The sequence below is a fragment of the Salvelinus alpinus genome, chromosome 5, assembly GCF_045679555.1.
Source record: "Salvelinus alpinus chromosome 5, SLU_Salpinus.1, whole genome shotgun sequence".
NCBI classification, from domain to species: Eukaryota; Metazoa; Chordata; class Actinopteri; order Salmoniformes; family Salmonidae; genus Salvelinus; species Salvelinus alpinus.
This window is the reverse complement of record NC_092090.1, coordinates 11,692,280-11,707,111: the sequence shown is the minus strand read 5'-3', so window position 1 is coordinate 11,707,111 and position 14,832 is coordinate 11,692,280. Positions and strand designations below refer to the sequence as shown.

Here is a 14,832-nt window from a genome sequence, read left to right as displayed (position 1 = left end):
TGTAATGTCTTTATTGTTTTGAAACTTCTGTATGTGTAATGTTTACTGTTCATTTTTATTGTTTATTTGACTTTTGTATATTATCTACCTCACTTGCTTTGGCAATGTTAACACATGTTTCCCATGCCAATAAAGCCCCTTGAATTGAATTGAATTGAATTGAGAGGAACTGAAAAATGTAAATTGAATTAACAGGAAGAGAGAGACAGAGAAAGGACAGAGAGAGAGAGAAAGAAGGAGAGGGACAGAGAGAGACAGGGACAGAGAGAGACAGGGACAGAGTGTAATGGTGCCAAATAAAAGCAATGGGATGACATGGCAGGGGGGAGGGAGGGAGGGAGGGGGGGGGAAACACATATTACTGCTACAGGTCCCCCTCTTACAGTCTGGCTCCATAACCAGTGTCTCTCTACACAGTGCATTGGAGGCAACTGTAATCAGTGCATGTTTGGCCTGTTACTCCAGGTTACCGTGAATTAGCTAGGCTAGTACCCCGGCAATGTCAATCTGAAGGACAGAGAGACTACCATTCTCTCACGTCACCAGAGGCACCCCCTTTCTGTTCCAGCTTTATAAGTCAGTTATGCAGCCACTGAGTCCAGCCAAATGAAACAGCAACAGCCAGGTCTCACCCACCCCCCCAACAGCCAGGTCCCAAGCCCCCCCCCCCCTCCCCTCCAACAGCCAGGTCCCAAGCCCCCCTCTCCAACAGCCAGGTTCCACCCCCCCTCCAACAGCCAGGTCCCAAGGCCCCCCCCCAACAGCCAGGTCCCAAGCCTCCCCCCTCCAACAGCCAGGTCCCAAGCCCCCTTCTCCAACAGCCAGGTCCCAAGCCCCCTTCAACAGCCAGGTTCCACCCCCCCCTTCCAACAGCCAGGTCCCAAGCCCCCCTCTCCAACAGCCAGGTTCCACCCCCCCTCCAACAGCCAGGTCCCAAGGCCCCCCCCCAACAGCCAGGTCCCAAGGCCCCCCCCCAACAGCCAGGTCCCAAGCCCCCCCCCCTCCAACAGCCAGGTCCCAAGCCCCCTTCTCCAACAGCCAGGTCCCAAGCCCCCTTCAACAGCCAGGTTCCACCCCCCCCCTTCCAACAGCCAGGTCCCAGGTTCCACCTCCCCCTCCAACAGCCAGGTACCAAGCCCCCCCCCCCCCCCCCCAACAGCCAGGTACCACGTCCCCCCCACAGCCAGGTACCAAGTTCCCCCCACCAGTCTTTCACATTCCACAACCTTTACTATGTAATAGCATGTCTGAATTGTTGCTATAGGGCTCCCATAGAGGGGTATTGACAAGAGCAGACATGTCCTGGGGTGGTGTACTGTAGACACCATCACCTAGCAGAATGACAGACGGTTTCCTCTTTCTTCCTGGGCGGGGTTCACCACCATGGTTCCTGTTCACAGCTCTGTGTGCTCGGGGCACCCTCACAGACAGAGTTTAATTAGCCCTGGCATCGTAGCAAGGATGTTAGCACGTAGCTCCACACAGTCCCGAGCGGCAGGGTGACAGACAGACACGGTCCCGAGCGGCAGTGTGACAGACACAGTCCCGAGCGGCAGGGTGACAGACAGTCCCGAGCGGCAGGGTGACAGACAGTCCCGAGCGGCAGGGTGACAGACGCAGTCCCGAGCGGCAGGGTGACAGACGCAGTCCCGAGCGGCAGGGTGACAGACACAGTCCCGAGCGGCAGGGTGACAGACACAGTCCCGAGCGGCAGGGTGACAGACACAGTCCCGAGCGGCAGGGTGACAGACACAGTCCCGAGCGGCAGGGTGACAGACACAGTCCCGAGCGGCAGGGTGACAGACTCAGTCCCGAGCGGCAGGGTGACAGACACAGTCCCGAGCGGCAGGGTGACAGACTCAGTCCCGAGCGGCAGGGTGACAGACACAGTCCCGAGCGGCAGGGTGACAGACACAGTCCCGAGCGGCAGGGTGACAGACACAGTCCCGAGCGGCAGGGTGACAGACACAGTCCCGAGCGGCAGGGTGACAGACACAGTCCCGAGCGGCAGGGTGACAGACACAGTCCCGAGCGGCAGGGTGACAGACACAGTCCCGAGCGGCAGGGTGACAGACACAGTCCCGAGCGGCAGGGTGACAGACACAGTCCCGAGCGGCAGGGTGACAGACACAGTTCCGAGCGGCAGGGTGACAGACACAGTCCCGAGCAGCAGGGTGACAGACACAGTCCTGAGCTACAGCCGGGACTGGAAGTTAACTGGTGAGTGGTAGCAGTGCAGAACCCAATAAAGTTGAAAATCCTTAGTAGAGATGGATTGCATTTCTAGAGCAGAAAAAAGTGAAGAACATGTCTAGGAATTCATTTCCATCAGCAATAGAACTGCTTCTCTTCAGAGTTCTGCATTCTGAGGACCACTCGAGGCATCAATCCATTTCTGCCCCGAACAAATGGTTAAAACACTCTTGCTTTCTCTCTGGTGCTCCAGGTGTGAGAAGGGTTAACAGGAAAGCGAGGCATGTGTTCCCAATGACAGTGTTACGCTGTGTGAGGTCAGCGACCGATCCAAAAAAAGAAGAGAAGCTAAATGGAATGAGGAGGAAGGTATAAAACTGGGCAGGGTACAGGAAACCAACACCTTTTAATGGGATTCTCATCCTATTGTCCAGCTATGGAGAATATGACTTAGCAACTCTTTCCCTCCTCTGGATATCATTACTGTGATAGAGTTTAATTTAATTAAACTCTCTGTTAAGTATCTGTTGTGCTTTTGTATTAGCGTCGGCCATCGTCTGGCGAGCCCAGAACAGCTTGTTTAATTGATCTCCAGGTCATTGTGCATTATTAACAGAGGACACCCAATCCCCTCAGGGCCTGGTTCACAACGTAAAACCACCCAATCCCCTCAGGGCCTGGTTCACAACGTAAAACAACCCAATCCCCCCAGGGCCTGGTTCACAACGTAAAACAACCCAATCCCCTCAGGGCCTGGTTCACAACGTAAAACCACCCAATCCCCCCAGGGCCTGGTTCACAACGTAAAACCACCCAATCCCCTCAGGGCCTGGTTCACAACGTAAAACCACCCAATCCCCCCAGGGCCTGGTTCACAACGTAAAACCACCCAATCCCCTCAGGGCCTGGTTCACAACGTAAAACAACCCAATCCCCTCAGGGCCTGGTTCACAACGTAAAACCACCCAATCCCCTCAGGGCCTGGTTCACAACGTAAAACCACCCAATCCCCTCAGGGCCTGGTTCACAACGTAAAACCACCCAATCCCCTCAGGGCCTGGTTCACAATGTAAAACCACCCAATCCCCTCAGGGCCTGGTTCACAATGTAAAACCACCCAATCCCCTCAGGGCCTGGTTCACAACGTAAAACCACCCAATCCCCCCAGGGCCTGGTTCACAATGTAAAACCATGAGGATGTGCCTTGTGAGAGGGACTGAAACCTGAGCCTCCATCATACACACATACAGAGAGACAGACCGACCAGACGGGTACAAGGCTTAATAGAGGGAGAAAACATGTGGGGGGGCAGAGAGAGAGAGAGAAACTTTTCTTCATTACAGTAGAAAGAAAAATGCAGGACTCTACCACCTCATGCTACAAACTAACTATGTTAACCAACAGCTGAAGACACAGTCGGTCTGAATAAAGACCAACCAAAGTCCACAACCAAAGCCAGAACAAAGGTCACTTCAGGAAAGGAATTTCATTAGACAAATGTACTCAGCAGCCAAACCACAGACGTTCCTGAATTTACCTCAGCGATACAGAACACAAAACGGAGTTCTTCTCTGGTTGAGGTGCTTCCTGCTCCTGACTTACCCAGTTCAGATACGCGATTGATATGAACACTTTAGAATTACATAAGGGCATCATTTCAAAACCACACCGCGGTTCTGTTTTCCTCCATGGCAGAAACGTTGGCGATTACATGCACGTCACAGTCCGCAGGACTACTTCCAGTAGGAATAGAATGCCATTACATGAGTCTCATTTGGTTCCTACTGAGAAACCTCTCTCCAGCACTCGTTTTACTGGACCAGCCAGACAGGCCTAGCAGTGTGTGTGTGTGTGTGTGTGTGTGTGTGTGTGTGTGTGTGTGTGTGTGTGTGTGTAATCCGTGAGGTCATCAGTGACCGTTACAGAGGGTAGAGGAGGATCAAGGCCATCATACATATTCTACCACCGCGTGACACAGTAACGGCAGTTCATCTGACGGACAAGTGCTTTGTGTAACCTTGGAGGGCGTCCAGAATGACAACAGAAGGTTAAAACTCAAGCGTTTTACACTGGCTGGTTGAGTGACTACAGTAATGGGGGGGGGTGAAACTTACCACCACCACCCCCCCTTAACCAGAGTCCCTGTGGAGTCTCAATCACTAAGACCATCTGCTGAGGGAACAGGCTGCATTGGGGCCTTTCATCCCGTAGCTAAACACACACACACACACACACACTCCAAAATGCAGCTAGTGTGCGTGAACTTATACAGTAGCTTCCCGCTCCGCTTGTGGGAAAGAGCATAGAAGCAAGTTAAACTCTTCTCTCTCTCTACCCCAGTAGTCTAGAATTAAATGGTATATTGACCATATATCACAAACCCCCGAGGTGCCTTATTGCTATTAGAAACTGGTTACCAACGTAATTAGAGCAGGAAAAATAAATGTTTTGTCATACCCGTGGCATACGGTCTGATTTACCACAGCTGTCAGCCAATCAGCATTCAGGGCTAGAACCACCCAGTTTATAACAGTCCTTATGTGATTTCACCATATTTCAAAAATAACAAATAAAAACACAGAACAGTGTAAACCAAACCCATGTGTCCCGTAGAGTAGCATCAGCAGCCTCTATCTACACCAGCTTCAGGTCTCTTACCTGGGGCAGGGCGGTGTTAAGCTGCCTCTGCAGGGAGTCCCTCTCGTGGCTGACCTCGTGCAGTTTGCCCTGGGTCAGGCCTAGGTTCTCCTGGGTCTCCCTCAGCGTGTCCAGTAGCCGGTCGCGTTCCTCCAGCATGGAAACCATCAGAGATTCAAAGTGCCCCTCCGAGTCCGAATGCAGAGGCGAGCCAGACCCCCGCCGGCCACCCGAAGGCCCCTCCGACTCGCTGATGGTGGGCATCACCTCGCACATCATCTAGGATAGGAGGAGAGGGGTGGAGGGAGAGGGAGAGAGGGAGGGAGGAGGGAGGGGGGAGGGAGAGAGGGAGGGAGGAGGAGAGGGGTGGAGAGAGAGAGGGAGAGAGAGGGAGGGAGGAGAGGGGTGGAGAGAGAGAGAGAGAGAGGGAGGCGGAGAGGGGTGGAGAGAGAGAGGGAGAGAGGGAGGGAGGCGGAGAGGGGTGGAGAGAGAGAGGGAGAGAGGGAGGGAGGAGGAGAGGGGTGGAGAGGGAGAGAGGGAGGAGAGGGGTGGAGAGGGAGAGAGGAGGAGAGGGGTGGAGGGAGAGAGGCGGAGAGGGGTGGAGAGAGAGAGGGAGAGAGGGAGGGAGGCGGAGAGGGGTGGAGAGAGAGAGGGAGAGAGGGAGGCGGAGAGGGGTGGAGAGAGAGAGGGAGAGAGGGAGAGAGGAGGAGAGGGGTGGAGAGAGAGAGGGAGAGAGGAGGAGAGGGGTGGAGAGAGAGAGGGAGAACATGTCAGAGAAAGAAGTCGCCAACACTTACAAGGACAACGCCTCAGAGCTCAATAGCGTCTTGAGCTTTACATCAGAGTTGAATGACTTATCACACATCAGGATCAATAACAGCTTCACTAAGCGGCGCTCTCCATGGAAAAACGTTACGAACACTAAAACATGAAACCGCAAGGTGATCATAAACATACAACATTGTATTTTCTTCATACATGCTTGACTCTGAGGAAATCATTAAGTTCATTCACAACCGAGATCACAGAAAAATAGCCAGGGAGGACTGGACACAACAACCTGCCCGCCTCTGCCATGATGGGCCGCAAGACACTGGACCTCACACTTGTGTTAAGTTACAAGTGCTGACAGGTACTGACATTTCTGTGTGGTGCCATCTCTGGTGTTCTGTGTGACAGAGTGCTTGCAGAGATTCTATGAAGTTTGTCTGTAGCACACCCAAAATACACACGTACACAGCCCATCAACAGAAACACATAGCCCATCAACAGAAACACACACATACCCCCCCGGCTAGCGAACAAGATAAAGATCCGGGGCAACGTGACGACGGTACTCTCGCTATCTCCCCATCTGCACTCAATAAATCAGCACCTTGACCCAAGCCGTTGTCTGAAGGGGTAGTGGCAGGCACACATGGAGAGAACATTCACTTGCAGTGAGAAAACAGAACACAGTGGGGAAGGCCTCCACACACAATCAGGCCGTATATATTGCACTAACTGGGTACTGCAATGTGCTGATTTATGACTTAGTAATCAAACTACTTGGTAGGTCTGCTGTAAACCACTGTATTAAAACAAGAGGAGAACCCAGTCAGAGAACTCTTTTCTGCCACCTGTTTGTTAAGCACAATACCATTAATATAATAATAATGCATCTAATTATAATAAGAATGAATGCCATTTAACAGACGCCCGTATCCAAGCAACTTACAGTCACGCTGCATACAGTCATGCTAGCGGGAATTAAACTCACTATCCTGGCGTTGCAAGTGCCATTTTCTAACGACTGAGAAATGCCTTCTTCGTCACGGCCCTGGTCCGCAGAGAGAAATGGCTTCTTCATGAAATAAAATGCTATTGGTCACATCCACATATTTAGCAAGATGTTATTGAGGGTGTAGAGAAATGCTTGTGTTCCTAACTCCAATAGTGCAGTAGTATCTAACAATTAACAACAACACACACAAATCTAAAAAGTAAAAGAATGGAGTTAAGAAATATATATCATCATGTCCCTGGTCTGCAGAGAGTCAGTATACATCTCGTACACTAATAGTTGTATTAGTTCCCATCCTGACAGACACCTCGTTAAGTTTGCTGATGACACTGCCTTGATCAGCCTGTTGCATGATGACGAGGAACATCATGGCCCGGTCCTAAATGACTTTGCAGAGTGCTGTGACCAATCACACTTGGTCCTCAATACCAACAAGACCAAAGAGATGAGCATAGACTTCAGGAAGAGAACACTACCTACCTCTGCAACATCTATCAGAGGTCAGAACATAGAGATTGAGCAGGAAGATACACACCTGGCTGTCCTGTTGGATAATAAGCTTCCGTGGAGTAAATGTACAGACCTGATCTACAAAAAGAGTCAACAGAGACTGTACTTTCTCAAAAAAGCTGGGATCTTTTAATGTTAATTGTACTATACTGACTCTGTTTAACAAATCTTTCAGTGAGAGTATTTTAACTTTTTGTATTGTTTGTTGGTTTGGCAATGCCACTGTCAGCCAGAGAAATATGCTGAGAATGATTATCACCACAGCAAGCAAGGTACTTGGGAGTCAAACATACGGGCCTGGATGAGATCTTTAAGGTCAGGGCCCTCCGCAAGGCCCACAAAATCATTTTAGACCCAAGCCACCCCCTGTACCCGGACTTTGAACTACTCCCCTCTGGGCGCAGGTATAGGGCACCCCTCAGCAGGAAAAACACAACCAGAGAATTATTTGTGCCAGGTGTGATATCCCCCCTAAATAGCTTGGACTAATGTTCCGATAGACCCAGTAAGGCCAGCAGGCTAATGTTCCTATAGACCCAGTAAGGCCAGCAGGCTAATGTTCCTATTGACCCAGTAAGGCCAGCAGGATAATGTTCCTATAGACCCAGTAAGGCCAGCGGGCTAATGTTCCTATAGACCCAGTAAGGCCAGCAGGCTAATGTTCCTATAGACCCAGTAAGGCCAGCAGGCTAATGTTCCTATTGACCCAGTAAGGACAGAAGGCTAATGTTCCTATTGACCCAGTAAGGCCAGCAGGCTAATGTTCCTATAGACCCAGTAAGGCCAGCAGGCTAATGTTCCTATTGACCCAGTAAGGCCAGCAGGCTAATGTTCCTATAGACCCAGTAAGGCCAGCAGGCTAATGTTCCTATAGACCCAGTAAGGTCAGCAGGCTAATGTTCCTATCCACCCAGTAAGGCCAGCAGGCTAATGTTCCTATCCACCCAGTAAGGTCAGCAGGCTAATGTTCCTATCCACCCAGTAAGGAGAGCAGGCTAATGTTCCCATTGACCCAGTAAGGTCAGCAGGCTAATGTTCCTATAGACCCAGTAAGGTCAGCAGGCTAATGTTCCTATAGACCCAGTAAGGCCAGCAGGCTAATGTTCCTATAGACCCAGTAAGGTCAGCAGGCTAATGTTCCTATAGACCCAGTAAGGCCAGCAGGCGAATGTTCCTATAGACCCAGTAAGGTCAGCAGGCGAATGTTCCTATAGACCCAGTAAGGTCAGCAGGCTAATGTTCCTATAGACCCAGTAAGGTCAGCAGGCTAATGTTCCTATCCACCCAGTAAGGCCAGCAGGCGAATGTTCCTATAGACCCAGTAAGGTCAGCAGGCGAATGTTCCTATAGACCCAGTAAGGTAAGCAGGCTAATGTTCCTATAGACCCAGTAAGGTCAGCAGGCTAATGTTCCTATCCACTCAGTAAGGCCAGCAGGCTAATGTTCCTATCCACCCAGTAAGGTCAGCAGGCTAATGTTCCTATCCACCCAGTAAGGTCAGCAAGCTAATGTTCCTATCCACCCAGTAAGGTCAGCAGGCTAATGTTCCTATCCACCCAGTAAGGTCAGCAGGCTAATGTTCCTATCCACCCAGTAAGGCCAGCAGGCTAATGTTCCTATCCACCCAGTAGGGTCAGCAGGCTAATGTTCCTATCCACCCAGTAAGGCCAGCTGGCTGGTCTCTTTTTATTGCAATGTAACTGTTATGAAAGATGTATTGTCAATTTGTTTTGTATTTAAACACCATTTTAAACGTGTACATGACACTGCAACAAAATATCCCCATCGGGACAATAAAGTCAGTAAAGAGTAATGGCTTCTTCACAATGACCCTGGTCTGCAGAGTCAGTAGACTGAATAATGGCTTCTTCATCAGGACCCTGGTCTGCAGAGTCACGATACTGAATAATGGCTTCTTCATCAGGACCCTGGTCTGCAGAGTCAGTAGACTGAATAATGGCTTCTTCATCAGGACCCTGGTCTGCAGAGTCAGTAGACTGAATAATGGCTTCTTCATCAGGACCCTGGTCTGCAGAGTCAGTAGACTGAATAATGGCTTCTTCATCAGGACCCTGGTCTGCAGAGTCAGTAGACTGAATAATGGCTTCTTCATCAGGACCCTGGTCTACAGAGTCAGTAGACTGAATAATGACTTCTTCATCAGGACCCTGGTCTGCAGAGTCAGTAGACTGAATAATGGCTTCTTCATCAGGACCCTGGTCTGCAGAGTCAGTAGACTGAATAATGGCTTCTTCATCAGGACCCTGGTCTGCAGAGTCAGTAGACTGAATAATGGCTTCTTCATCAGGACCCTGGTCTGCAGAGTCACTATACTGAATAATGGCTTCTTCATCAGGACCCTGGTCTGCAGAGTCAGTAGACTGAATAATGGCTTCTTCATCAGGACCCTGGTCTGCAGAGTCAGTAGACTGAATAATGGCTTCTTCATCAGGACCCTGGTCTGCAGAGTCAGTAGACTGAATAATGGCTTCTTCATCAGGACCCTGGTCTGCAGAGTCAGTAGACTGAATAATGGCTTCTTCATCAGGACCCTGGTCTACAGAGTCAGTAGACTGAATAATGGCTTCTTCATCAGGACCCTGGTCTGCAGAGTCAGTAGACTGAATAATGGCTTCTTCATCAGGACCCTGGTCTGCAGAGTCAGTAGACTGAATAATGGCTTCTTCATCAGGACCCTGGTCTGCAGAGTCAGTAGACTGAATAATGGCTTCTTCATCAGGACCCTGGTCTGCAGAGTCAGTAGACTGAATAATGGCTTCTTCATCAGGACCCTGGACTGCAGAGTCAGTATACTGAATAATGGCTTCTTCATCAGGACCCTGGTCTGCAGAGTCAGTAGACTGAATAATGGCTTCTTCATCAGGACCCTGGTCTGCAGAGTCACGATACTGAATAATGGCTTCTTCATCAGGACCCTGGTCTGCAGAGTCAGTAGACTGAATAATGGCTTCTTCATCAGGACCCTGGTCTGCAGAGTCAGTAGACTGAATAATGGCTTCTTCATCAGGACCCTGGTCTGCAGAGAGTCATTAGACTGAATAATGGCTTCTTCATCAGGACCCTGGTCTGCAGAGTCAGTAGACTGAATAATGGCTTCTTCATCAGGACCCTGGTCTGCAGAGTCAGTATACTGAATAATGGCTTCTTCATCAGGACCCTGGTCTGCAGAGTCAGTATACTGAATAATGGCTTCTTCATCAGGACCCTGGTCTGCAGAGTCAGTATACTGAGAAATAGCTTCTTCACAATGGCACTGGTCTGCAAGGTGTCTGTATACACTGCTAGAACATGTTATAAGGAGGGGGTCCTTTATGCTTTCCAAGGGCCAATTCCTAACTGGAGATTTGTGCTTGAGGTTTGCACCAAACGCCTGTGGTGCATCAGATGATGAAGCCAGACCACTGAGTGCCCTTCCATTGACCAGACACTAAGAAAACCAATGTACACAAACACATGTAGACCTAGCCTACACTCACAATCACTCTGGATGTGTGTGTACAGTAATATGGTTTTCCATTGTTAATGGGCAGGCATAAGATGTTGGGGATGCAGGCTTGACTGAGTGGTTGACTTCATCCACTGGCTCCACAACAGAGGGATCAACACTGGCAATTAGGCCCTGTAGATGGGCCTCCAGAGCGGAAAGCCCAGAATCATGTGAGCTACATTTTTAAAAAACCAAAAAGGAACTGCAGCTAATGAATTGGAACGAAGTGCATTTTGATCTGGGTGGCCGGGGAGGACTAGGGCTTTCCCTTCTTCTTCCACGGCCTTCAATGCCAAAGGCACTTGCTTTCAGAAGCCACTGTGTTCAGTTCAGGGACCTGAGCCAGTGGCACTGTACCTTTAGGAGCTTGTTTAAAAAGCAGGCCCGTCATTGGCCCGTCAACCATCCAAATCCCCCACATATCTAGGTGATAAATATTAATATTTTGGCTGCTGACAAATGTAACCTAATTTTCACCTCAGCAAATGGACAGCAGCTATCCAATAACAAGGTCAAACCAACAAAACAATGGAGTTTATGAGGGGGAGGGGCCCTACTGAAGAGCACGAGACAGAATGACAGATGGTAGACATACTCTGTAGTGGAACTACCTCAATGTAGAAAACAACAACTGCACGATCTGCGTCCATCATGACAGTAGGCTTCAAAGTATGGCAGTTCAGTTGTAGACATCACAATGCAGTGAGTTGGGAGGGGTACACCTACATCACCAAGTGGCGTTACATAAGGCTGAAGTCCCTATGCACATCCATTGAACAAAACGTACACCGAGTTCGAACTGGATGGGCTGCTAACATACACCGTAAACAAGGCTGCTACAAGTAGGCTGAAGTCCGAAGAGCGAGACAAGAGGGTCAAAGTCCGGTAACATTAATGTGTAAACCATAACACCAAGGTCACGGGGAAAGCGTAACGCTAATACTTTCGGTCTGGAATGTGACTGTTTTTGATAAACAAACTAACGTCAGCTGCCAAGGCGCGTTGTGTTGGTACTGTAGGTCTAGTGTAGAACAGTCTTTCAAACTCAAGGCTGGAGGCATAAAATATGAGTACGGACACCTAGATAACCAGATCAATCAATTGGCAGTTATCGAAAATGACTACGTAGAACTTAAGTTAAATAATTTAAGTAAGTTACTGCCAAATGCACTCCTTTCCAGAGCTGTGAACCAAATGTCCATAACGCATGACATATGCCTGGTAGAAAGTTAGTAAAACTGGTACAATAAAAGGTTATACATTGTTGCAAATAGATCAATGGTTAGCTAACGTTACCTTTGCAAAGTAGGCGAAATTCCTTTGTGATGTCCACTTTTCTTTTTATGTTGCCGAGCTTTCTTCAACTTAATTTCTAGCCAGTTCGTCCAACTAATGCAACGGTACAATTGTATGAATAATCCAAGCCATTCAAAACATTAAATCCATTGAAATGTTGACAACCATCCAGACTGAAAGGTCCCCGACGGCGAACAAAAAAGATATTTCCAAAGGCCGCACTGCCAGACCCACATCAGATGGCAATACTCCAACTCTAGCTAGCTATTTCGCTAACGGTAGTTACTTCTGCATTGCACAAGATAAAAGTGAGTGAAACTGATTATTAGTATTTGCACATATACTATACACGCAATTATTAACTCATCCTAACATTTGTATACTTTGTTCAAGAAAAAAAAGTGTCGTTAGCCAGCTAGGCAACACTCCTTACAAGGAACAAAAGTGGAAACAGATGTAGCTAGATAGCTAACTAACCTTAGCAATCAAATGGCCAGAGCTAGCTAGGCACTATAGCCGGTTACGATAGCTCATTAGACTGCAACTAAAAAGTGAAATGTTACTGTCCAGGACAATACCAGGCAACGCATATAAAGTGTTTATAATCCAACTTCAAGGGTCAAATGAAAAAATTAAGACGAAGTCAAAAGAAAACTAAAATATCCAAAGCACATTTTCTCTGGTGTATTTTCTTTTGCCAGCTAACGTTAGCTTAGCTTCCCGTCGACGAGCCGCGTCACCACATCACAGCCTGGCAAAAACTGTGAGATCCAAGAGAGGAGATCGCGGAAACTTTAAAATCCTTGGATTGGGCTCAAAACACACTTAAAAAACATGTATCCACGACCAATTTGTCCATGGGTTACCAACGTATCAAATAAACCAGGTTTCCGTCCGAATGCAAGCTTTTAATCCAGTTTTCTTTGGTAGTCCAGCTCGACAGGAGCCGTCCCTCTCCCGGTCGGCACAGGAGTCACTTCTTGTTGTCTATCGTTTCCTGCTCTCCTGTGCGTCCGTACGCTGGTGACGTTGGAACAGTGGAAAGCACGTCGCTAGGGCAGGCTACCGTCGGTGACCAAGGTTGTGGCTCATTCAGTCTGACGTTAGATTTACAGTATATTATCTTTGAGTGTGTTTTAGGTCATTGTGATTAGCCTATGTGTGGTGGAATAATGGCAGCATTTTCCCTCTTGTCACTTGATTTTTTAAAACATTTATAATGGAAGAGATTTAGTTATGATAGATGCATTTATCTTTGAAAAATCCAACACACGCACACACACACGCACACACACACACACAGACACACGCACACACACGGCATTCCAGAGACACTCCACAGGGTGTCTTAATTAAAGTAATTATGCTCTCCATGTACACTATGAGACAGATATTGCCAATTTCAAAGTGAATACTTTAAATGTTTATTATCCTCAGCGTCCGGTCTGACCTGAATAATTGATGTCTTCTGGGAATTCCTAGTCAATCAAGTGAGCAGACGTTTTGCTTCAGGGACCTGCGATATTGCCAGTAATCAGTCAACATAATCATCCTGAGCTCCAACATCAGGGAAAAAGCGAGAGAGAGAAAATGTGAGGGTGGGTTTTGCTTAAATTAGTTATGGTGCCTCAGGATGGTTCTGTTAGACTACAGGATGGTTCTGTTAGACTACAGGATGGTCCTGTTAGACTACAGGATGGTCCTGTTAGACTACAGGATGGTTCTGTTAGACTACAGGATGGTTCTGTTAGACTACAGGATGGTTCTGTTAGACTACAGGATGGTTCTGTTAGACTACAGGATGGTTCTGTTAGACTACAGGATGGTCCTGTTAGACTACAGGATGGTTCTGTTAGACTACAGGATGGTTCTGTTAGACTACAGGATGGTCCTGTTAGACTACAGGATGGTTCTGTTAGACTACAGGATGGTTCTGTTAGACTACAGGATGGTTCTGTTAGACTACAGGATGGTTCTGTTAGACTACAGGATGGTCCTGTTAGACTACAGGATGGTTCTGTTAGACTACAGGATGGTTCTGTTAGACTACAGGATGGTTCTGTTAGACTACAGGATGGTTCTGTTAGACTACAGGATGGTCCTGTTAGACTACAGGATGGTTCTGTTAGACTACAGGATGGTCCTGTTAGACTACAGGATGGTCCTGTTAGACTACAGGATGGTTCTGTTAGACTATAGGATGGTTCTGTTAGACTACAGGATGGTTCTGTTAGACTACAGGATGGTTCTGTTAGACTACAGGATGGTCCTGTTAGACTACAGGATGGTCCTGTTAGACTACAGGATGGTTCTGTTAGACTACAGCAGTAGGATGGTTCTGTTAGACTACAGGATGGTCCTGTTAGACTACAGGATGGTCCTGTTAGACTACAGGATGGTTCTGTTAGACTACAGGATGGTTCTGTTAGACTACAGGATGGTTCTGTTAGACTACAGGATGGTCCTGTTAGACTACAGGATGGTTCTGTTAGACTACAGGATGGTCCTGTTAGACTACAGGATGGTTCTGTTAGACTACAGGATGGTTCTGTTAGACTACAGGATGGTCCTGATAGACTACAATATGGTTCTGTTAGACTATAGGATGGTTCTGTTAGACTACAGGATGGTCCTGTTAGACTATAGGATGGTTCTGTTAGACTACAGGATGGTTCTGTTAGACTACAGGATGGTCCTGTTAGACTACAGGATGGTCCTGTTAGACTACAGGATGGTTCTGTTAGACTACAGGATGGTCCTGTTAGACTACAGGATGGTTCTGTTAGACTACAGGATGGTTCTGTTAGACTACAGGATGGTTCTGTTAGACTACAGGATGGTCCTGTTAGACTATAGGATGGTCCTGTTAGACTACAGGATGGTTCTGTTAGAATACAGGATGGTC

At 48.2% G+C, this 14,832-nt stretch overlaps 1 protein-coding gene across 23 annotated transcripts in view; it reads right to left on the bottom strand.

The window, feature by feature from the left end:
* The window catches only part of ppfia1 (PTPRF interacting protein alpha 1), a 93,199-nt gene extending 80,277 nt beyond the window's left edge, over positions 1–12,922 (bottom strand). For 14 of the 23 annotated variants that reach the window (XM_071400595.1, XM_071400591.1, XM_071400592.1 and 11 more), the window contains exons 1-2: positions 11,928–12,922; positions 4,852–5,109 (exon numbers count right to left, since the gene is read on the bottom strand). In XM_071400595.1, the coding sequence (XP_071256696.1) occupies positions 4,852–5,109 (258 nt within the window). In that variant the 5' untranslated portion in view covers positions 11,928–12,922. The remainder of the gene's footprint in view (positions 1–4,851; positions 5,110–11,927) is intronic. The other 9 variants (XM_071400605.1, XM_071400608.1, XM_071400599.1 and 6 more) reach the window with 1 other exon arrangement.
* Between the last annotated feature and the right edge of the window lie 1,910 nt (positions 12,923–14,832).